The following is a 25,224-nucleotide window of genomic DNA, read 5'->3' on the forward strand; positions in this document are numbered from 1 at the left end:
CATGGAGCCAAAACAAGACAAAGCAGGGGACAAGACGAACGCTTCGCACATGGTCTTTCTCTCGCATTGCAGTGCACTTAATTTGTTTGGGTAACTGGCCTCAGAGTTCTTCCTTACTCAATTCTTGTCTGCAGCTTCAAACGAAGCACCAGAAAAATAAAAATGCTACCTGCTGCGTGAAAAGTCTTTTCTCTATGGAAGCAGCGATTTTGAACAGTGGATCAAACAAAACAGTGTTAGATTTCCGAAAACAATCGGGTTCACCGAATCCCAAGGGAGCTTATAATTTGTATAGCTTTCATTCATTCCGAAGAAATATTCGCATTAGCGTAATTAATACAGATACCGCAAAATTTTGTTTAATGAGAATAAAAAAAACACCGACGCACCAGCTGTTTTTCACAGTAACAATGCTATAGTCGCCATGCAACGAACATCATATGCAGTATACTCGAAATGTTTAGTGGAGCATACGACCTGTGCGCACATAAAATGCCAATGTAACGAGTCCGTCTATTTTGTATAAAAACAGTTTAGTTAGTGAGCCTCTCACTGACGACAACTGGGACTCAAATGGACTCAACGCTCAAATCAACCGAACTCAAATGGACCAAAGTCTCATTCACCAATGATGAAACAAAAAGTGGCAATAATTTATTTTTACTTTACTACTGCGCTGAATGAAGCTACTTTCATTTCGTACGCAGGCATATTATGCTAGTTTTCCTTGCCCTAAGTGGCTAATCAGCGCTAATCACGGGCACTCGAAGAGGGTAACTGTGCAAGTGCAATCAATAAACGCTCTGCTTAACTGCCAGAAATACGTAAACGAAGAAACTCACAGCAATAATTCACAGGTGGTTCGAACAAAGCCTATTATACCAGATATTGCATAGAAGTTCATTGCCCTTTCGTCCTTTCACCAAGTTAGGAGCAAAGCATACGATGCACTAGCTCATCATAACAAGCTGTGGAGTATGCGAAGGCCAGGGCCGGCTTCTGAAGTAGTAAATACCGTATTTGCACGATTCGAACGCGCACCCCTCCTCGCTTAAAGTAGCCTTAAAATTTGCGTTTGCGTTACAATGGGGCTCAAAACCGAAACGGACTTTTCAAAGTTGGCCGCTTTATTTTTACTGCCAGCAGGAGCAGGATAAGAAGGTTTAAGAGGCCGAAGAGATCTTGTTGCCAGAGCTGCGTGCGCCAAATAAAATGTCTTCTCCCAGGGGCATGGTGCCATGTCTATTACGCATGTGCGGTTGAATCGGCTTCAAATCCTTTTTTTTTCTAATTTTAATAAGTAAACTTGCCTGCGCGTCACAATCGTGGGCGCGTTAGAATCGTGTAAATACTGTACTACCCATAGATCAAGCAGCGTATGTTGAGTCCAGTAAGGGCAAAGTCGCGACTATAACCGTTGTTACACGTGGTCGGCAGTTTCGCACTAGTCACGAATTCTAGCTCGGAGTACGCGCCCATCAATTCCACGAGCCACGCCAAGTCATCTCGCGTGATTTTTTTTTCTTCCATTTTACCCGGCACAAGTAATACATGTCTTCCTTCTTAGAGCACAGCGGCCAGTCTGGCGGCGTAAAAATCACACGGACGTAAGTTGTAAAGATTGGCTAATTACGTTGCCATATTAAAGTTTAGTATGCAGACCATGTTCGGAGTTCTTGCGTCTAATTTACAACAATTTTTGACCAGAAAAAAATGAGTTTGAAATTTCTTGTTTCCCTCGCAACATCCTCCCGGCAGATTTCCCGGCGGTGCCTCTGACGACTTACCGTCAAGTTCGCTGTGTTAAATTTAGCGAATTGCTGACACGTTTATCCGCAAAACATCTTAGAGGACACAATCAAGAAAACCAACAACAATCACAAAGACGGTTAAAGCCACATGTTGGAAGGCTGACATTGCACAAAGGCCGTCGCAAACTAGTGTCACTTAATTACCGTAGCTGGGGCTCCCCCGCAAACCACGAATAATGTTTTCTGCACCACAGATAAAGTACGGCATTGACTTACGCTAAATAGACAAATAATGAACTGTATGGGATAAGCTCCAAAATGCAGTCACAAGTAAAACTTATACAGGTTCACTTCAGGGTCACTTAACTCGCGGCGTGGAGGAGGAGCCGAACATTGGCCGCGCATCTGTTCGCGTCGCTGCAAATGTCGTCGAAAGAAGATAGTCTTTGGCCGCCTCTGCCACGAAACTGCCCCTCCTGTCCCGTCCGCCCATCTCTCACGCTGTTTCCCTCCCGCCCCGGTCCACGCACTGGAGGCTTGCGGAGTTCAGTGTTGCCGCGTTCGCTCTGCCGCGCCATCTGCTAGGACTGTTGGTACTTGGCGCTCGAGCCACGAGCCCCAGGCTCGGGCGCGAGCCTTGTTTGTATTTCGTGATTAAAATATTGATTTCAGCTCGTTTTTTTTTAAAATCAAGCACACATCTACCTTTAACTAAAAAACACTTTAAACAGCAGTTATGTATTGACGTTCTTCCTCAAAGAAGGGTAATAATATCTTTTTGCTGAATAATGTTGACAAATATGGAGTATATTTCTAGATTTATAAGATTGAAAATGTTTTGCCCATATAAACGTATCCCCCAATAACTTTTTTAACGTTAGGCTGGGCGGCTGAATCGATGGGCATACCCGCCGCGGTGGCTCAGTGACTAAGGCATTGTGCTGCTGAGTCCAAGGACGCGGCTTCGATTCCCCGCCTCGGCGGCCGCTTTTCTGATGGAGGGGAAAAAGTGAAAACGCCGTGTGTTCGAGATTTCGGCGCCCGTTAAAGATCCCCAGAAGGTCAGAATTATTCCGGAGCCTTCCACAACGGCGTGACTCATCTACTGTGTAGCGTCGGCGCGTTAAGCCTCATAATCAATCAATCGAATCGAGGAACATACGTAGGCACACAGACAGACAACAGACAGGCCAACGTATCGCGTTTGAGTAGCCCAAGAAAGACTATCGTCTTTAATAAGCGTGTTTGGGCTCGCGACAGCAGCTCCAAGCATACTTGGTCGTTGGTGTGCCTGGCTCGAGCAATAAAACTTGTCGCAGCTAATATGCGCAATTTTCTTTGTCCTACTTAAACCTGAAAATCTTGGTCTGTCTCTTTGTTTGCCCCTCGATTCAGGAATCCCGCAAAAGTTAAAAGAATTTTCGAACGAGAACTTCATATAGCCAAACCTTTCCAAGCAAGTAAATCTGGTACCATCATTCATACTTATCCACATAGTTGAGCAAAATGAGAACGTTAGGCATATTTGAGGCCAAAAATAAATAACAACTGGTACGCGCAGTGTTCTTTTAATTGAAAATAAATGTGTACTTGATATTTGAGATGGCAAACACAAAATGCGCGTTGAAAACAATATTTTGACCTCAAAATACAAAAATAGCTCGTGCGAGCTTGGAACTCGTGGGAGTGTTCCAAGTTCAACAGTAACAAAAGGTTCTGGAACCTTTCTGGAGCAATCCTTCTGTAAAAGGTTCTGGAACAGTAGATCGCTCCAGCAGTGGAATGCGAGAACATTTAATTGACTTTTGGGAACCTTACCCGGGTTTATCGTTGGAGGATCGAAAGAGGGGGGATTATTGTAACAGGTGGGCGGGGGAGAAAGAGAGGCATTTATGTGGCAGAGGTGGCAGAAGACTACCGTCTTTCGACGAGATCCAGCAAAGTGAGCAGATAAGTGGCCAATTGTTTCGGGTGTTTTATTTCTGAGGCACGCGCTTTTTACAGCGGAGCTGATACTGGGCCTCCTCGATTGGCCAGTCCTGGACGGTCCGTGGGCAGTCCGAGGACTCCGTTCGGACCGGAAGTCCCATAGGAATACATCGGAAAATCGAGTGCCAGATCGCGTTTCGGGCAGTCCGCGGACGATCCGGGACTGATAATCGAGGAGACCCATTGTTAAGTGGCGGCAGGACACAGCAACTGAACCATTGAAGGTGCGAGCGACGTATTTACGCTATTTACACGATGTAGGCCCTGAGATATAACCAGCGCAGTTGGCTCTTCTCTTCTCCGGAGGTTGGGCCCTGTTACACTGGCGAAGGCGTCCCCGAACCGGGCTCCGTCGCCTCCGTCATGAAGTGGTAGCGTGGTGTACGTGCGGCGAGCAGAAGCAGGTGCCTTGGTGTTGACGACAAAGAGCCGAAAGGCAAAATTTAGCTGTTCTACTGCATGGCGCGAGATGAGCAGCGACGATACAAGAACAGCACCCTTCCGGGCGAGCTTACAGCATGACTCGATCCGATGCTGTCGGCCCCATAATAATACGCTTGGAAGGAACGCGTATTTATAACCCGAAGCGCCAACAGTCCAACAGCTTTGCACACGGCTGGAACACAGCACAGAATCACACGAACACTCTTTCCCGGTCTTATGATAGCGGGGGTACCAGCGCACGTTGAGTCTGAGAGAGGGGGGGGGGGCGAAGGAGAGGAGATCTCGGCGTGCGGCGCTCGCTCGCCGATGCATGTCTCTATACGTAGAACAATTTGCTTTTTATTTTACAACTACCCTGGGGTGAGTCACCGCAGCAAGCACTCGCGCAGCGGAAACTCTCGTGCGTGCCATAGCTTGTTTGAGGAGGGCGGCTTTACCACCAAGCACACGAAGCTTTCCCGCACTACACCAAAACTTGTAGCACGCGCGCACAGGGTAGCGGCGCGATAATTCGTGACAGCCCACCGCTCTCTTCTTCCCGTGACAGAAAAGGTTAGGTTATGACGAAAACTACGTGCATCGATAGGGTTTACAGAAAAAAGTCACGTCAACAAAATAATCTTACGGCAAAGCCAACTTTCGGGGGAATGTGCAGCTGCTCTCTATGTAATATAGAACGCTTGAAACAAAATCACTAAAATTGGCCGCTAGGATGACTATATCATTGCGCCGAATTTCAATTATTTGTCATAATTAGTTGGTTCACGGTGAGGTTAAGCGTTATACAATTCCCGGCTGCTGTCAAAACATGGCCGTCTACTGAGGGAGCATGGTTACAGAAAACGGCTGTAAATTTTGTTTTATCGAAGCTATTGTGAAACTAAAGATATGAAAATTGGCCGCTAAAGCGACTGTGTCATTACGCCGAGTTCTAGCTACTTTTCATAATTACGTAGTCCACAGTGAAGTTGTAAATATCGTGGATTTCCCTTTTTCTGTCAATATATGGGTTTCTATGCGGGAGCGAAACGGACAGCCCCACGTTTGTACGCTAGAATAGAACTCTAGTCCTTCCAAGTTTTATTCAGCTAATTATCTAGAAAGTATGTTCAATCGAAAACTACAATAAAACGTGTGTTCGTCCCCTCCTCGGACTGCGCCCAGCTTAACTGATCATCCTTCTTCACCACGTGAAATTAGGCGACTGAATTTTTTTTTTTTTTTTTGCGTTTTATTTCTGACGCACGCGCTATGTAACGAGTCGCAGCCAATGGGAATGGAACGCGCGCCGAGTGTTGCTACTGAGGCAGCAGTCGGTGTTTCGGAGTTTCGGTGGGGCCGTCAGTTCTGGTTGGGGAGGTCACGAGCATTCTGGACCCGTAATTTGCGGAGGCCTTCTGGGGATGCCGGCTGAGTGCGCAATTTCGTCACGGTATTTGAGGACGCCTTTCGCGGACGCCCGCTGGTGTGCGTTTTCGTCAACCTAATCCAGAAACGCTTTCATGCTAAACCAGTCCCATGTGCGCAAAAACTACGCCACATTTACTTCCATCCTATGCGTATCGGTTGGCAGAGCGCACCGGGGGTAGCGCATTTTCCGTCCGGCATCGCAACTTTTTCTCCAAGGTTACAACCGACAGAACAAGCGTACAAACAGCCATGCAACGACTCAAAGGGCACAGGAGAGGCGACTTTGGCATCAGCTTCATTCTGGGAAAGCAAAACCGGCAGTCGTGAATGGCCCCCACCACAACGGTGTTTCTCATCACTCGATGCTACGCCGTATATATTTCGTCATCAGCACGGGAGAACACGTCATATCATGATGGTTTCGGGATGTCCCACCGCTGTTAATGAACGAGGGGTGAGGAGGAACTAGATGATGTACTGAGCGTGCAGGTGAGATGGAGCAGACGGCATTCGATCCGGCGATGTACGATTCTGTGAACGAATCTTGACCTTGGCCGAGCAAATACAGGGCTTCGTTCTATAAATCACGCCTAGAACAAGGAATGAAAGCATGTCACGGGCGAATGCATGCATGTCACGTCCTCTACAAAGCGGACATGCGCCAGTCGACTAAAAGAAATTAGGGGTGCCGCTATACGCAATTTGGGACACCAGCCGCCCTGCCGACGAAAAGTATATTACTTAACGAACAGATGCAGTGCCATGCACATCGCGAAGTTCGCAGTCTTCACGTAAAGGATGAGTTTCGAAGTCATTTCTTAATTTCCGTGTGTCGCGACAACAAAGTGGTGAGCACTGAACAAGAAAGAACAATTGTATAGGCCGGGTGTGTGATCCGCAGTGTGTGCTCGCGGGCGTGCGCGCGTGCATGTGTGGGTGTGTGCGCGTGTAGTCACGAAACTTTCACTTCCAAAGCTTGGCGAGCTCTACAGTTTCAGGCTGAGCTCGGAGGAAGACAAAATACAAGTTTGGTTAATTAAAAAAAAATGAAGGAAGCTCATGCTAACGCGTAAGACTTGAAGGTAGCGAAGTTGTACGCAATTATCACGACCACCACGATGGTTGAAGCCCATGATTGCAGCCGATTTGCTTCTTTTTCGCTGCCGCAACGACCTTTACTCCATCTTTGCTGCCATAACGGCGTAGATGAAGCAAATCGAAGAAGCAGAACGAACGAACGGAACGCGCACGCTTAAACTGCAACTTAAGGTGCAACGCTTAAGGTGCAACGTGTACCCTATGACGTGTAGAGTAGGGGGCGTGATTCCTCTCCCCACACTCACAGACGAGTGAGCAAGCGTTTTTTTTTAGAAAGCCGCTTGACTATCGGGTACTAACTCATGGGCAGACATGAGTTAGTACCAGACACAGACAGAAGGTTCGAATCCTACCGGTGCCGATGATTAATTTTTTTTATACTGTTACATTGAGTTTTGTGAAACGCCGGAATCAACGAATTGCTAAGCAGCTTCGCTGTTAAAATACTGCGTTCTCCCGATAAAAAATAATACCAATTTTATCGCACACTTCAAACTAATAATCAAGGTATTAATGAAAACAGCTGAAGCAGTGGTGACCCCAGCCACTTTCCTGGCGATTTCTCTATGACGCCACAAATCTTGTTCGTGTGATTGGTGCCCGCCGACCTAATCCACCGCAAGAAAAATGACTGGGCGATTGTAGTGGGGCCTCTAAACATCCCTCTTATCATATCACTTGAATTATGGCGTGCGGTAACCCACTGATGACTATGTTCTTAGTGCTGGCCCATATTAGTACGTCACTCCTGCACATATTACGTCACTGTTGGGCAACATTTCAAAGTTTTGCAATATTTCTCGCGGTTTATTAAAAACGGCTTTCGTGAAAGGAATGGAGATGAGTGACTTAATTAAGGCTGTTTTTTTGAAACTAAACATAGTTGCGTTTCGTCCGTATGTTTCTTCTAAGGGCACCGCTGTGGAATCGAGAAATCAGAGTGTGTATGCACTTACCGTGCTGTATTCGTCATGTATTGCTTCAAGGTCGTCCAACTTGACGTCATCCTTTTCCAACTCCTGCACGGCAGACAAAGAAACAGGCATGCCGATTTACACTATAGTCCGAGTTCATACGCATTGTATTATTCAATAGAAACAATGGATTTAGATGGCAGTTGTGGGATTTCACACACGATTTGATTTGATTGATAGTAGGGTTTAACGCGCCGACGCAACGCAGGCGATGAGGCGCGCCGTAGTGGAGGGCTCAGGATTAATTTTGACCACCTGGGGATCTTTAACGTGCGCCGAAATCTCGTACACACGGGCGTTTTTGCTTTTCGCCTCCATCAGAGAAGCGGCCGCCCCGGCCGGGAATCGAGCCCGCGACCTCGTGCTCAGCAGCGCAACGCCTTAGCCACTGAGCTACCACAGCGGGTCGATTTCACACACGAACTGTAGTAGAAAAACATGCACGATGCGGGTTTTAATCTATGCTGTACAGTTTTCGACATCTTCTTCCTTCGGCGCCAGTTAAGGAACGATTTGCAAGAAATGCAGCCGCAGACGTTCAGTTCAATCACCGACAGAAGGGACTTTCTTTGCACTGAAGCTCAGAGGGGCATCATCGATCAGTAACTGAGAAGCTGGTTGAGAGCATGTAAACAAATAAGTTGTACTCCCAAATATTAAACGATTGTATTGAAGCAATGCAAATACTGCACTGCTTTGAGCGACACGGGGGGGGGGGACAGTACGGCGCTCTGTATTCTGCTTCTGCAGAGCAAGAGCACTGTTCAGTCGCTTGCATTATGTGACACTCGGTGGGGCCACGTAATCTCACATGTGTATGTATGTCCACTTTACGCGCTTCGCCGTACGCATTTGAATAGTCGCCGGCTCAAGAGGTGCTTCAGTCAGCGTTTAAGATTTCGAAGCGTAATGCTCAATTAGCGCAACTTGCGCAGCGCCTATGGACTCGGCCAGTGTGACCAGCATGAGCGGCATGCACTGACACAGTATCGGGCGAGCGACTCATCAATACGGAGACTGAGCTAGGGGGCTTTCCATACAATAAAGACACTGGGTAAGGACTAAGATACCGATTGTTTTCAGTGGTGCCATTGAAATGCATAATCGTATTGCCAACATCCACATCGGATAAACATGCATGGATCTGCAGGAACAGTTTCTCTACGAAGCTTCCGGTTCCTCGCTATGATTTCCCCTTTCTAGCAGCCATTTTTTTATATTTCGCTGTGGTTTCAGTTGCTTCCTAAAAATGCGTGGCCCCGTTGTATGCGAGCAGTCGAGCCGACGGGCCCGCGCGAAGCCGTTGCATACACCGTCACTTAATTTTCGCATGAATATTTCCACTCTGGTCTCCATCAACTGATTTTGCGTTTATTAAGACGCTTCTATGTTACCGCTACGCCATAATCCGGCGCGAATCAAAGCCACAGAGGCGTGGGCAACTATGTACGATTCGCCGCGAGTAACTATACGAGGTGCAAAAACTGTCTCGCATGCAGTGGCACTCTGTGGAGAACGGCCGGAGAGACAGGCGCCATTGAGCATTCGCTGCAAGTGGACCGCGTCGGCAGTGAATGGAAAAGTTCTGTTCGTCCGCGACGCACCCCGTCGCCATTGGCAAAGACTGCGACCCGTTGACTGTGCCACGCCCAGCACCAGAAAAGTCCCCTTCTCCGTTGCGCCTGTGCATAAAGTGCAAAACTTCTTGCCTTGGCAACAACACAAATAAAAAAAAGGGGGAAATGCACTGGTCTGCAAGGTAAGCAAACCAAGTCGACGTTTGCCCCTGGGCATTTCTCTTTTATCCAGTTGTCTAGGCGCATTGCGTATGGCGAATCCCCACGGTGCTATTTTGCGGATGAAATAAAATCGAGAAAGAAGTGCATCCAAAAGGAAGAACGCGCAAAAATAAGTATAAGAAATAACGCGCAAAAATAAGCGCAAAGTAAGTATTCCGCCATTACTGCTGCGCAATATTCCTCCTGTGCACAATAATACACCATCTAAGTCTTCTAATAAGTTCCACGTTTACTGGTGGAACCTTTTAAACCTCGGTTCACGTCAAATGCTTTTACGTGCTAGTTCTTTGAATAACTGCCTATTCACTATTGTTATCGTGAACAGGGATAAGTGGCTACGTATTTCCAATGTATTTAATTTGAAAAACAGAAGCGGTCGCAATTAAAATAAATAAATATACATTTTTTTCAACTTGTTGCGACCACTGAAGCCCCATTTTGGAGAGGAATCACCGAGTAACGTTCTCCCTCCCGTAGTCTGTTCACCGCTGCTATTAAGGTGAAAGTAAGTGGGAAGGGTATTCCATTTGATGTCGTTCATGGTCATTAGACTTTGGAAAGCTCGGGGCCAGTTGTTGCTTAATCTTGGTGAAAAGAGAGACGGTATTTGATTTGCTAGTCCCTTTCGCTGGCTTAGAGGCAGTATTCAAGTAAATAACCAGCCCAACTCTCAGCCTTAAATACACTCCCGCCCTTTGCTCTTTAAGTCTTGCCCCCTGCCTTCTGAGACTATTGGGGGTCAAGGCCAGGCTTCAAGGTTGGTCTCCCCGACCGCAACATATAAATAAGAGAAATCTCCGCAGCTCGGGCGGTGAGCGTCGCGAAATGATAAAAATGTGCTCGGCTTGTATGCGACAGGCAGGTTGGAACACCGGGACAGCGGCAGCCCCTCCACTCGCCAGGCGCTATGAATCACGCGGAGAGCCCGGCGTCGCTCGATGACCCCAGCGTCAATTTCGGGGAAAAAGTAATGGTTCGCCGCCCGGAGGAGTGCGCCGTTTCATCTGTCACAGCTTTCGGCGACGCAGCAACTCTGGACGCTGCGGCGAACTCGTACACTTGCGCGATTCCTACATGACCAACGAGTGGGCCCACACTATGCGAAGGGTCACATCAACGGCTTCGAGCGAAGCCAGAGATGGCCTCGATATTGCTGGCTTCTTGACGATGCGCCCCTGCTGGAGGGACGCCGAAGCTTGTCGGACGATCTTTCCGAGTGTATAAACTGCCGCCGCTTCCCCGGGGATCTTCTCATTGTTGCTCACTTGAAGACGAGCGTCTTTGTGTGAAACACGTACCTTCGAGGAGAACCACGCAACACTAAATATGACGGAGGTACTTTCCCCGGGAAAAGCTTCGTTGAGCTGGAATGATAGCGGTCGCTCTGATCATGTTCTTCCACTTCATCGTGGACGACTGCAGTCGGCTTCTCCCGTCAATCGCTCTGTTTTGTATTTACCGTTGGCAACACACCTTGGCATTTATCGTCTATTTTCAAGTTCTTTTTTTTTTTCCGCTGCCTTTTGATACACACCTTTTCAAGAACAGTTCCCAGACTGACGCAACATTGGACTCGTCGCAACGCAGGGAAAAAATATGTACCGAATTAAAGCGACTTCCTAGTCAATTATTCGAGCCTGCCCGATGGCACATTGGGGTACACCCGTTGAGTTGGAAATTGTGTTGCCTTGCATGGGCGCGCCGTTCTGCTGAGCGTTGAGTTGATATGTATGCAAACGGTTGCGTTGCTCGGTGCTTCGTTAAGACAGCCGAAAAATGAAAAAATAGGATTCCTTTTTTATGAAATTTACATAACGCACAACACATACTCCGGCTGCTTATCGACGGCGAGTGCGTGTGTGACCGCTGCGTTTTTTTTGCAATCATCATCATCGTCATGAATAAAGCCTGTTTGTGTCCCCTGCTCGACGAAGGCTTCTACCAAAGATTGTCAGCCCCTCCGATCACGAGTTCCTCGAAGTTTCTAATTTTGTCCCTCTATAGAAGCGCCCTTGGTCCCCATTTCGTTAAACGGAGGCTCCACCTGCTGTCCGTGATCCGTATTACATGGCCTGACGCCACACTTCTTTTGCTTGATTTGCACTGGAATGCCTTCAATCCGAGGTGGTTACCTAATCTACGCTGCTGTTTTTGTGTCTAAAGGTTACCCCAAATGACTAAACACTTCACTGAAAACCTCTGAAAGAAATCTCAAAGACAAGCGATCAGTGTTGTTTACGGGAGAATTCTACACCAGGGCTGCCAGATCATGTCCTGGTAAGGAACTCTAGCTCTCGGATGATGAACGGCAGGCAATGGCCTTTTCTCAGTAACATACCATTGTACCCTTACCCGCATACATAATTACTAAGGAAGGGGTTTACAGCAGTTTTTTTTTTCGAAACTAACAAGCTACGGAGCAAGTGCGAATTTATAAATTTATCAACTGCACTCACGTTTGTTACCCACCCCCGGAAAACGAACTGCCCATGAGAGAGAGAGAGAGAGAGAGAGAGAGAGAGAGAGAGAGAGAGAGAGAGAGAGAGAGAGGAGAGAGAGAGAGAGAGAGAGAGAGAGAGAGAGATAGAGAGAGAGAGAGAGAGATAGAGAGAGAGAGAGAGATAAGTTAAATGATACTGACGAGGTTTGTCCACCACAGAGCCTGACATGATAACTCAGAAGAAAAATAAAACGAGGGAAAAAGAAAGAAAGACAAGAAAGCAAGCAAGAAGGAAAGAAAGAAAGAAGAACAAACAAGAAAAAGAAAAAGGAATGATCAGAGTTGGAGACTGGATAGAGTTCAGTAGTTCGGTATGAAAAATAAATGCTAAAGTATAGTTGAGAAAAAGTTTGCTTCAAGTTGAGCAAAGTTCTGAGACCGCGGAGTAACTACACGTGAGCACGGCACTCTTAGCCCTGGCATAGCAGCCATGCTGAACACGCTCACGCGAAATGTTCACTTTGACACCCCACAGAGCTTAAGAGTTGAAAGATGAGGAACTCGGTCCTGTATCACACGTATAATCGATGTTCAGCACTGTTAAAGAATGTTGACCAGTCCTGAACTGCGGAGTAAGCTGAGAAAGACTTTCGACGCAAGTGAAGCCATTTTTGCACACGACCAGGGGCCAAGCACATCATGTGCCAAGTGGGTAGCCTGCCCAAAGTCACTATCAATGTGAGTCTGGGTGCGTCATATCGTTTACACACACATATTACAAAGTGAATATCTTCAGGAAAGTCGCAGTCTCGACGAAAGGGTGAGCGAGTCTGCTGAAGCTTGAAGAGAAAAAGGCGAGTGTGGGCGACGTTCAGCCGTATGCTATGCTGAACCCATGGGTGCTGAACCGGCTACCTGTACACCAAATAAACCATAATGAATTAACCGCCCGACCATGTTTTGTCGGTGAAACATCCGTGTACCTTGGCACCGAAACTCCGGACGCGGCGTCCGCGATCAGCTGCCGGCGGCGCGCCGCCGGAAGCTGATTGAGGAGGCCATGCTCCAGAATTTGTTTCATCTAGCCGCAGTGAGACTGCACCATGTGCATAGCTTTGATGAGCGGTGCGTTTCGAGATTGTTTCTTGCATCCGAAGCCAAGGTTCTTCAGCATCGTGTGCAAATAGTTACCGTTGATACAGATGGTAGCTCTCTGTCCACTTGGAAACGGGCACGTCGTCTTGTCAACCGTGCGAATCTAATTTCTCCTAAGCAAGCTGTGCACGCCCCTTCGCAACACGTAAAAGTCGCCCGTCTTCTTCCGCTGACCACTCCATCTGCCAGAACACTTGGTGGGCGTCAACACTCTGCCCACCTTTTCTTTCTACGACGCCCACTGGTACAGCGCCAGGTCGCTCACCTTGCTGTGTTTTGCTGTCCTGCTGTTTATCAGAGAACGCTCGCTCGAGCCCTCCTTTTATTGCGGAGCGATTCCAGACCGTGTAAGGCCAACTTTTTAACGGCGGAGCTGTTTAAGCTTGAGCTCTGTCCGTGCGGATCGTTTACAGAAAACTCCGCTCGGAAGAAAAAAAACGCTTTCTGTGGTGGTCGGAATCGAAGCTGGGTCCCTGGCGTCATGAAACCGGCGTCTATTCTATTGTGCTATAATCGTATTAGGGGCTCTCAGCATTTCCTTTGGGTTCGCAGCGCGGGTGTTGGCTTTGGACTTTGGCTGAGTTGAAGTGGACTTCGTCTTCGTACTTTGGCAGTTCGGATTTTGGACTTTAGGAGGGTGGATTGTGGACGTTGATTTAACTCAGTTTGCACGGAGAAAGCTTCGGGGCAGACCTAAGAAAAGCGAAGTTAAAGCTAGTGCAGACCACCAGCTCCGCTGTTCACTCAGTCTTTGCATCTCAATTGCGAAGGCGGCCGAATTTTTCAGACTCTTTCGAAAGAGACAAAAATTTTATTTCAGAAGAAATAAATGTTTTTTCCACACGCAGACCAACGCGTCATCAATTTCCTAGCATGTCATTTCAGAAGAGTCTGGAATTAGAGAAGTGTGATGACCGACTGCCGCATCTCTCCGGTGGCTTTGGCAGCTCGTTCCGTTGGGCTCTTCTGAATCTTCAGGGCTAAGCTGCCCAGCGCCTCGTCCCAGTGCTCGTCAGTGGGTACTATGGGGAATGGCTCTTTGTGACAGTTCCGTATGAGATAAGCGATGGTGTCTTGGGCACCGCATGCAGGGAGTGAGGTGTAGAGTTGCATGCAGCACTGCGTGACATGGCAGTCTGCATGAGGCGCCTCAGTCACTCCTCAGCATTAGTGAGTGCCGGGTGTGCAGGCGAGCATAACCGGCGGGTAAGGACGTAGGGCGCAGTGATTTCGTAGTAGCTCGATAGACTGTCGCAGGCCGACTGGGATCCATGAAGGGGGACAAGGTGAGGTCCTGCTCGGATAGTAAGCTCTCGAGCTGCTGTGTTCACTGCTCCGTTTAGCCCCGGCTCTGTGTGGACAGTACTCCAGATCAGCTCCATCTGGAAGGTGGGAGTACTTTGAAGGGGAGTTTCGAGCATCGGGGGGACGTTGTTCGCTTTGCAAACTTTGTGATGGCCGTTTTCGAATCAGAAATGACCATTGCCAGGCCGGGCCGATGGGATAAAGCCAGCGCAATGGCCGCCTCTTCCGCCGATGCCAGGTGGCGTGTACGGAATTGATGGTAAATGGAAAGGAGGGGTGGGGAGGGGGGGGGGGGGGTCATGGGGCCGTATAAAGCCATCACTGCATATGCTTTCTGATGCCTATAAGCAGCTGCGTCTACATGTATCGTATCTGGCTTGATGGGGTATTTTTCAGACACAGTACCGTGGAAGGACATCGTGCAGAGACGCGGCTACTTCGGCTTACACCATGCTTGCGAATGACCGCGCACAGCTTGGTAGGAACCGCTTCTTGTTTGCGTTTGCTCTCTCAGTTTATTTAACTGCTATACAAAAGCTCCAAGTAATTGTTGATCAATAGAGTGCGATCAGTTGTGATTAACACATGGAATTATTTCCGTCATATTTGCTACGTAATATTTCAAAGCAAACAGTGCTATTTTTCATTTTTCGTTTTCATTATTGGCGAGAAGAAAAAAAAACTGCAATACCAAACTCAGGGAGCTTAGAACGCTCAAAATAATGGTTTCCTAATGAGCCTTAAATTGCATCCATATACGTAATAACGACGCTTCTACTGATAAAATCAATGAGCAGAACCTACATTAGAGGACCACATGGCGTTGCGCAAGGAGGACATCGCCACCCTGCCGCATAACAACGTTGGCTGTACCCAGAGCAATCTGGGCGCCTTGATGCACATGCTGCGCGCCCTAATAAAAAATTATTAACCGCGCCTTTTTTTGCGTCCAATTGTATCACCAATTAATAAAACTGGTTTTCAATTACGCAGTGTAAACAAAACAAACTAATTTTAAACAAATAGAATTATGCGCATGAACACCCTTTTTCAAGAGCGGTAAACGTTTATGCTCTCTACTACTTTTCCGATGCTATATTTGTTCGTACTCTTGCCCAATAAGTGAGCAATGTATTCCTTCCTCCCCATGCACTCCAGAACACTGGTGGACCCTAAGTTCTGCTGTATACTCTCGGGACAGGAAGGCATCTCGTAATGCCGGGATAATGCCTGCATGCGAAGGTGAACCATGGGCGACCTGACACTAGTTTAGTTCTCCCATGGCTTTCGTTTCGTTGTTTCTTGTCAGCCAGCAGCCTGCATTGGCTGCCGCCCTTCATTTCCAGTGACCACCCTCACATAACGCTGCATGATTCAAATATATTTCGCCGGTATTGTTTTCTGCACCAATGAGGGCATTTCAACCCTGCCCGTAAGTTCACCTAGATTCGCCGATTTAGATATCCTAAGGGCTTATCGACTGCGACAACTCGTAGCAGGCTCAGACTGATATGGGTGTGGGCGGTGGCTTCGGTCTTGGCGTCCGGGACTGAACGAATCCACTCCCGGATCCATGCATGATAATAGAGGCCGACGCATGGATGGATCCCGGAAGTGAAAACGTTCGTTTACGGCCAGCATGTGCGTCAGTGCGGCAGCCCCCGAAGTTAAGATGCACGAGTTCGCTTGTAAGACACGAGCCGACCGGCACGTGACGTTTACTGCCAGGTTGCGCGTTTCCGCGGTAGCACATGTAGCATGTCACAAATCGTATACGGTCAAATCGCTGGCAGGGCACCTGCTCTTCGCTTCTCCATCCCTCGTACACGAGTCCCAAAGGCTCCAAATTTCACAGCGAAGCATATATTTCTTCTTGTGGTGAGTCCGTGAGCAAAGTACGCTTTGCGGCAAAGCCAACTTTCTCGTGGATGCTCTTAAGCTCTAGATCTAATGTAGATATCTTGGAAAAAATTCTGGTCAGTTGGCCGCTAAGATGATCTGTATAATTAGCCTAGCTTCATTTGCTTGTCACAGTTAGTTCGTTCTGGAGTTGTAAGCGTTTCGGAATTGCCGTATGCTGTGAATACATAAGCTTCTGAGGGAGAGGGGAGGGGAGAAAACGGCTGTAACTTGTGTTTTATCGAAACTATCCTGAAACCAATTATCTGACCTTGGAATGACCACACAATTTCATAACAGTGTAAATTTTATCTGAGTAGGTCCCATGTTTGTCTGCTAGGATAAAATCGTAGTCCTCCGACTTCTTCGTTAACTTAAGTACAACAAAGTGCCAATAAAACAACGGTGTTTTGTTTCTTGATAGCGTTGGGACTGCGGCCCGATCAACTCACTCGTAAATTTAAGTATTGCCAAGATGCTATTCAAAGTTCCTCATTTATTTTGTAATAGTATTTCAATCGGTATTTTAGCTGATTCACCGTCGAATCATGGGAGCAAGAAGAGTGTCAATAATTTTTTTGCATGAAAGCACAAGTTGACTCACTGAAATTGCATCCGACAACGTTTCAACGGCATGCTGTCGCGCCACGTTGCTGCCAGTGAATACAGATACCCCTCTGATTCAGAAAACAATATTAGCAAGTTCTAGAACACGTGCTGCTTTCTCTGGAGTTCGTTCGGTTCAAGGACGCTGCATGCCTGAATTGTCAGACAGTTTATAAAAGGCTTAGAACAGTGCGTGCCCATGGCGCACCTTTCCGCTTTTATCGTGATCGTGTCGCAGCCAACGTAAGAGTTGCAAGACAATTGCTTTCCATCTTAAACAACAGCGCAAAAGACAAGGACTAGGAAAGAAGCACAGACAAGCGCTGAAGCACAGCGCTTGTCTGTGCTTTTTTCCTAGTCCTTGTCTTTTTCGCTGTTGTTTAAGATCAGAATGAACCAACTGGCCCCAGTCGAGACGCTAATTCCGTGCTTTCCATCGCAGTGTTTTTGCATCCCATCGACTTTTTTGGATGGGGATCTGGTACTTCGGACGCCTGCAGTAGTACCCTTAATTTGTAATGTGGCAGATGTTCGAGAGTTTTTTGCGCGAATGATCGTTATTTATTGCTAATACTGGTCAAATGCTGACATCCGAATTATCGGGAAAAATTTAGAGGGAAGTTATGTCTAGACAGCGTAAACTTAAAATCCGCACAGAATAAATTTCGCCCTTCTCCCTGCCCTCCCGGCGTTCTCGTATTGTGCGACGAGGGAACATTGCCTAGAGCGCTTCACCTTCAGGTCGGCGTTCCTGCGGAGCTCCTCGGCCCACTCCTTGTACAAGTCTCCCATGCAGGCCAGCCGGTTGACGAAGTCTCTGAACTCGCGGATGCGCAGGTCTCCGGGGCAGATGCAGGTCCACTCGTGGAGCAGCTTCAGGATGTTCAGGTGCACGGCGGGCAGCTCGCACACGGGCCCGTGCGCCACTGCCTCGCACGCTGCACGCGCGCCGCCGCCAGAGAGAGCCACTCACAATTCCGTGTATCACAAGCACGGCTGCGGAGCTTCAAGCTGCAACACCCGGTACTTTAGGAGGGAAGATAGAGGTTCTTAAGGCTGTCGAACAGCGCCGAAACCCAACCAAAAAGCGGCACAGAACTGTTCTTAGCGTTTAACGTTCTCAGGTAACTCGTCCAGAATTTCGGGGAGAAGCACAAAACTTCGTTCGCGCAGCTTCCAACGCTAAGGATAAAGAGCTATTTCAATGACCTAATAAAATAAACGCAGCGTGGCCAGTTGGTGTTACTGACCCAGATGACGTTCAGCTGTTATTTCTCGAACATCGCATGGCAATTTTATTGCAAATAAATTGCTTTTTTACAATAAAGTTTGACTTGTCTGATATTTTTTATTGAAATTCCCAGGGAGCCACAAAACATGTAGTTTTTTCCCAGAACCGAATTTTTAGCTGCGTTGATTAATGCCTACTATTGTTACAGACTCTTGTAAAAATGCAGAACGTAACTATCTTACAAGGTGACCATCTTCCAACAGACCCCTGTTGTGAAGACTCAGTATGTGATGATTTAGCTGGGTATGCCGGAACAACCTGGTGAGATGTAGTCAGCCAACCCAATATGGCAATTATACTTCGTTTCAACTATTTCGTGCAGCGCTGAAGAAGCTGCAGGGCGTGAAGAGGAGCAGCCAACAATGAGCTCAAGAAAATATTCCCTAGGCGCGTCATCCTGATGGGAGGAGTAGCAACACTGTTTACAAAAAAAAAAAAAAAAAAGCCCTCAGGACGTTCTTCTCTCTGAACGGCAAACGTTACGCAGGTTGGCCGATCCCGCGCTTCCCGCTTGTCATCATCTCTGATATCTGCAGTCAGCTTATACGGCGACCAACGTATGCGCGTTATCTCACTACTAGTGGGACGTTCAGCATTCTGTGAGACTGCCTTTTTTTGCTGATTCGGTGTTGGAAGAACCCGTGGGCATGTTTTTTTTCTGTGGAGCGCCATTGTTGACGTTGAATCTGCTGCCTTCATCGATCGGCTGGTGCCGACATGCGTGCTCTTCCTATTTGCTGATTCAAGTCGTAGCTATTCCAGCACTTCATGAAGTTAGTGAAATAGGCTATGGGGGAATGTACGTACAGGTGCCCGCTGTCGACCAACCGATATTCGAACGAATATTTGGGTGTTTTAGCTTCCCGAGGCTGTTTTTAGTGGGCCTGTGCGTGCGACTGCGCACAGCGGTCGCACGCACAGGTGCGCCTACGGTGTGCTCGCCGGAGTACCAAGACAGGTTCTCGGCTCTGCTAGTAATAGCGTCACCGAACTAAAGCCCCAATTATAGCACGAGCCATGACTGCCATGACTGCCTATCCTTATTCAGTAACGAAATAGCTACAGCGCCCGCCTACGACGGGACACAGCCTGCTACGTTCACCTCTGCACTACGATCGCGTTCTTTGCCTATAGGCTTTAAAGAACGACGAAGCAAGGTGGAATGCATTCCCTCCCCCCCCCGTAAAATGGGGACAGGAACTACCTGAAGCATGTCTGTTGTTTTAATCGCTTGAGGCGGAGCAGGGCACGATCAGGGCATATGCTTTGCGAGGGCTAGCGGTTGTTGCTGCTACATCACACTTCACCGAGGTTTCTCTAGCAGGCCACCCCTCAGCGCCCCCCCCCCCCCATTCCTTCCCCTCTATTCTGCCCCTCCCGCCTGAACAGTTACACTTGCTGGTAAAGTCTTTTTTTCGATTACGTATTGGCCTAGACGTCAGGCATCGATCTTTCTTTTACTCACTACCCCCCTCTCCCCGGTAATGCCGCTTCTAGAAATTCTTAGTGCCACTAGGAACGCTCGTGTGTAATCGCAATTTCATTACTTGAAAAACTTAACGAGAACGACATTGACGTGTTACCGGTTCATGTGTGCTGTGTTGTTGCCAGGAGTTAGTGTTTTGTAGTGGTTGCCATTAAGCAGTTCTAGCACCAGGTCCAATACGTGATGAAGTTGAACTCATGTGCAGGAGCAGGCAGCTATATTTATTCTTGCACGGCTCTGCTTTGCACGTGTTGCGAGGGCCAGCAGAGAAAGGGTGTGCAAGCAGCTCCTAACTAACCTACAGTACATACCTCTCTTTTGCCTTCCAAACCCCTCTGTAGATTCGCCTCCGTTCGAGCAAACACGATGCCGGCATCTCGGGTAATTGAACTGTTTAGGAGGAACCTGTCCTCGTGAAGGTCATTGCTGCCTTCACGAGGACATGTTCAGGGTTCCACGTGGTCAGGGTTATCGCCCTACCAAGAAGTTCTGAACTTCCTCACTACTATGCATCATCTCTCGACTCTGCCAGCCAAATGCCACAAAGACTTTTCCCCTCTAAATTGAAATTTCTAGAAGAAGAATGAGCCCTTTAACCAGGTCGGCAGCGGAGGCTGCAAGCGGCCAGTCGGCCGTACCCGTGAGAAGCGATTGTTGGACGGGCTGCGTGATGGTGGTGGTCGGCGGTGGCGGGGCGGCAGCGGCAGGCTTGCTCGCCGATGAACCCGTGTATGCCCCCTCGGTGGTGGCGCTACGGATGAGCGGCCCATGGGCGTGCGGCAGCTGGAGCGACGCAGCCTCGAACGTGACGCGTGGCACTGAACACGAGCGGGGCCGTGCGTAGCCCGCCCCGTCGGCCCCACAGCTGATGCCGTCCGGGAAGGCGTCGCTTGACCCCGCCTGCAGACAACGGCGCCGCAAACAGAGTCTTTGCAACGCGAGCCCTGTTGAAGAACAGTAATGGGCGCTAGATGCGTCACGTTAATATCCCTGTCCCCAGGACTCGCTGAAGGAAACGAAGTCTTCAGGGTTAAAACTATATCAATATCTGTACTCCTTACAGCGAAAGTAAGACATCACTACTGGATTACCTTGGCGGGGTCCTCATGACATTTGAAGGTGATCGCGTAGGCCTCAAGCTTAAATGGACTTCAAACTCAAAACTATTAGTGCAAGCTAGGCTAAGATCAACATCCGTGCTTGCTGAGTACGTGATGTATTTTTTTACAACAAGTTTATCTGAAGACTGTGACGTTGATTATGGAGCTGAGGCTTGTAAGAGGTATAACGTTAGCGCAACTACTTTTAGTGAGGGACAAATTTTCATATACTGGCGACTTTTTTATGCTTGTAAACCTGTATAGCACGGGAGAATTTTATATTTCTCGCGAGATATTTCAGAAACTATACAATTAGGACCTCTAAAGAACCATGTAGTTATTTACATAAATATTTTAATATTATTGCCATATGTCCCTTTCTTTATCATTCACAAAAACTTTGCATTCGCATGGTTTAATTTCGCGTTAAACCATGCTCCTGAAGCTTCACAGCGTTCCGCAAAACGCGCGAAAGATTTTCTTCAAATTTCTGAGTGATACATTTAGCAGGTTGCTGCTAATTGCATTAATATTAGGGTGTCCATTTCACGTGCAAGAAGTGTATTACGTTGCTGGAAAACGTTTTTGAAAGTAAGACAGCAATTTGAGTTTACGACAGGGCTGATACCTAAGGGCTTGGGTCGAGTTCCAAGTGAGTTTGAGCGTGACGTGAGGTTGATATTGGTCTATGGTGTTAAACCGATGTTAAGGTTAGCTTTTCCAATCAAGCCTTCATATCAAAGTGAGGTTAAGGTTGAGGCGAGGTTGAAAAAATTAATTTCAGATAACATTATATCAAAACTGGTGAAGTCATCATCCCGATGGAAAGTTGAGCGAGTTAGTTTTGACGAAAAAGTTTTGACATTATGAAAAAGGCGCGAAAAAAAAAGAAAAAACCAGCGACACAGAATAAAAAATAGACACTACGACGCCCTACTAGCAGCAGGACACTGAGTTGGCTTTGTTAAGACGACAGATGCCGAGATAGTAGACTGTGCACGCGATAGTTTTGATTTTTTAGATGCGGAGCATCTTATAGTCTAGGGCATGTCCCGCGTCGGCGTCCGCACTCACACTGCGCATGCGCAACTCTCCTCCTTCCCTCTCTCCCACAGCTGCGCGATACTCCCGCCACTTCTTCTCTCGAACCAGCTGCGTGCACTTCGCTTTCGCTTCTCCCGCGTTCTCGCTTCTGCTTTCGCGGCGCATGCTAGGCGCTTGCGCATCTCTCCTCCTCTCGTCTCCTCTCCTTCAACCTTGAATGTAAATCGGGTAGCGCGCTGCGCGCGTTCAGTTCAGCGCTTGCTGCGGTTGACTCCACTTCACTACGTTCTTCCGATGAAGTGTGATGGAAGCAACAGTCCCGTCAGTTAGTGGGTCCCCCAAATTCGACTACGCACACAACGGAAACACAACGGAACCCCGAGATGCTCCGCATCTACTCAGCGTTCCCTTCGGGAAGATGGGGCTAATTTTTATTTGTATTTTATTGATATTTTTTTGCGTGTGTCAATCAGCCTGAGTTTCGGGGTCTGTTGCACTATATAATTTTGTTATAAAGTTCGCAGTTGCTAGTTGTGAGTCGTCCTGTGTATTTTCTACTCCGCCTTTCTTTTTTTGTCGCCTTAAAAGGCTACTGAAGCGCTTTTAAAACCGGGCAAAACTCTGCTTTTTACAATTATTACATTGGTCAGTTTATGCCTGTAAAATTTTTTTCGTCATTTTTAGCTTGGGGAAAGCGGTATTCGTCGTTAAAGTTGACCCTACGCCCCGCCCACCGCTCCCTGCCGCATCGCCGGACGAGCGAGAAACCGAGCGGCAGCGACCGGAAGTAGCGTCATATTCGGAAGACGGCCAGCGACGTGCGCCACCACTTCGCTGTGTCTCAGTTTTCTGGGCGAAGTTCCGAATTAAGCAGGCGTGTAATCTGCACTTTATTAATCATCATTGTCTGGAGTTGCTTCCGCGTCGATTTTTAACCGTAATGCTACCGTGTGATTCCCTAAAGCGACTCCTATACCAGAAATTTCCTACCCGAGCGCCCGTGGCTACTACATTGCTTTCACGAGTAGTCGGGGGGCCGGCCGTGTCGTCGGGTGCTCTGTGCTTCATACGCGAAGCGACGGGCTCAAACAAATACGGAGGTACCCCAAGTTCCTGATCCATTATTATAAGGGAACTAGAAAATTTTGGGGACCACAGCGCTCTGGGCTTTCCGAACTTCTTGCTCGTTTCCCCGATCAACGTTGTTGGCTGTGACGACAGCTTAGCTGAATAGGAAGATTTTAAAAAGAAATCAAACAAGCTGAAAGCATGAGGCGTTTTCTGCGCGCGGAAGCGCTCCGCACACTCGCCGTTCGTGCGCCGTACGGGCATGCACGACCGGCGTGTATGCCCGTACGGCTCACGAAACGGCTCGCACCACGCATGCCGCGGCAGCGACCGCTCTTCGCTGCCGTCCAGAATCAAGGCCGTCGCGAAAAGCAAGATAAACGTGCAAAAGAGGACGATAGTGTGGTGAAAAATTGTGCTAGGGGTTGTCATCCAAGGTGATTTCGAAAGAGGTGATCGAATTGGTATCGCGATGCGGAGCGCCGACCGGTCGCGGAGGCTCGTCGACGGCCGCAAACGAACCTGCCCGAGCACGAGATGCGGCGAGAGGCCGATGGATGGCGTTACCTGCGCGCAAGAATTAGGGTGCATTGTGCCCGCGCGCTCGCATCGAGGCACTCTAGCAAGAATGACCACAGCGCCGATCGCTAGAATGACTATCAACGTAAAAATAAGGTTCCACATGCGAGAAAGGGGATGATAGTGTTTTGAAAAATTGTGTTAAGGATCATTCGCAATTGTAGAGATAGCAGCGACCAAAAATCTCCCTTGGTGCTAAGCCTAAAGTTCCCAACACCAGCGGCGACTCCGTGCAACCTGAGTCGGTTGGAGCTGTTGGGGTAGGCGTTCTAAAGCTCGTCGGGGACCAGCGTGCTGCGCTTGGGTTCCTCTACCTTTTGGGGGGCGACCAACGTTCGGCTCCCCTATTCTAAAACATGCGTATATGCAGCAATGCCACGTTCCGCTGACTGGCCGAGCAGCGACCCGGCACCAGCACCTCTGCGCGACGCAGCGACCGGAGGCGGCCGCACTGCCTGTGCGCATCGCAGGCCGCTGCACAGAGCTTGTTGCCGCCTGTCGAAATGTAAAAACAAAGTCCCACATTCGAGGATGGGGATGATGGTGGGTCGAAAAATTGTGCTAGGAATTGTGGCTAGCGCTGGTAGTGAAAGCGGCGAACCAATATCTGCGCAACTTCCCTGCACCCTAAAAACAAGTCGGCCATGAGTCGTCGGGGGAGAACCCCTTTCTAAAGCTCGCCGCGAGCGAACCTGTTGCGTTTACACTTCCATCAGGCTCTCCTATTCTAAGGAAAGATTGTGTGAGCCCTCCATTCACCAGAGGGCCTTCTGGCCCGTATCTGAACGGGAACAGAATGAGATCTTCAGGCCGAGCGGTCACCGCAGCGCCGGCACTTCTGAATATGACGTCATCTGCCGACAGCCAATCGCGAAAGGCAGCCAGGGCTCTCACCGCGCCCGCGGGCAGGGGTCGCTTGTTTTGACGAAAAAAGATGGTTTGGGTGTATTTACACATAAAATAAACATGTTTTTCGAATTCAGCGTCAAGAAAACCATAATGTAATGCGCCCAACACAACTTTTTTGAAAAGCTCTTCACCAGCCCTTTGGGAACGCCAACTCAGCGTACTGCTGCTAGCAGCGCGTCGTAGTGTCCATTTTTTTATTCTGCGTCGCCGTTTTTTTTTTCTTTTTACGGCGATGTCAAGCTCGCGATTTGACCCGGAAGTTCGCTCTGCGCCGTGGCACTCTGCAATGCAACGTTTTGCATTGCGCACTGCCCCAGCGCAGATCACATTTTTCAGTGAAGTGGTACGGACGTTTCTTGTCATTCACCGAAATCGCTTTGTTGTCGACCTGGAGTGGTCACTCACGTGCATAGTGGCAAAGCTAAACCGCGGGAATGCATTTGAGTGGACGTATCTATTTTTCGTACATTAAAAGAAACGCACACGTAAAATAGGCTTATAAATGCATTCAAAGAATAATAACCAGCGTCTCACACATTTTTATACATATTAATTTCTTGTGCCTGCAGAGGCACCTCAATTGTTTTGCCGTCTCTTCTTCGAAGGACCAGTGTCAGAGGCTCAGCGACTTGGGCGCTATGTGAAACGGGGAGTAATTGTGGTTGAGGAACTTCGCGAAGTACGCGTGCCCGTACGGAAAAGATTTTTCTGGAACCAAGCATGCATCCCATTCTGCGGTAAAAACAATTCGGGACATCATTCCCCCCTGGGGGGATAGGGGATAGAAACATCTATGGTTTGTTTCGTTCGCCGAGTACTGACGCAGGAATCACGCCAGCTACTTGTCTTGCCGTCTGACCTAATTGCGGGGCTTGTT

General features: G+C 48.4%; 1 protein-coding gene across 1 annotated transcript in view; it reads right to left on the reverse strand.

Moving 5' to 3' along the window:
- The window catches only part of LOC144156122 (uncharacterized), an 882,723-nt gene that overhangs the window by 202,162 nt on the left and 655,337 nt on the right, over positions 1–25,224 (reverse strand). The window contains exon 17 of the mRNA XM_077687950.1: positions 7,649–7,711. Coding sequence (XP_077544076.1) covers positions 7,649–7,711 — 63 coding nt within the window. The remainder of the gene's footprint in view (positions 1–7,648; positions 7,712–25,224) is intronic.

Source organism: Haemaphysalis longicornis, unplaced genomic scaffold (genome assembly GCF_048455015.1).
Source record: "Haemaphysalis longicornis isolate Haplotype H1 unplaced genomic scaffold, Haemaphysalis longicornis Haplotype H1 scaffold_1, whole genome shotgun sequence".
Lineage (NCBI taxonomy): Eukaryota > Metazoa > Arthropoda > Arachnida > Ixodida > Ixodidae > Haemaphysalis > Haemaphysalis longicornis.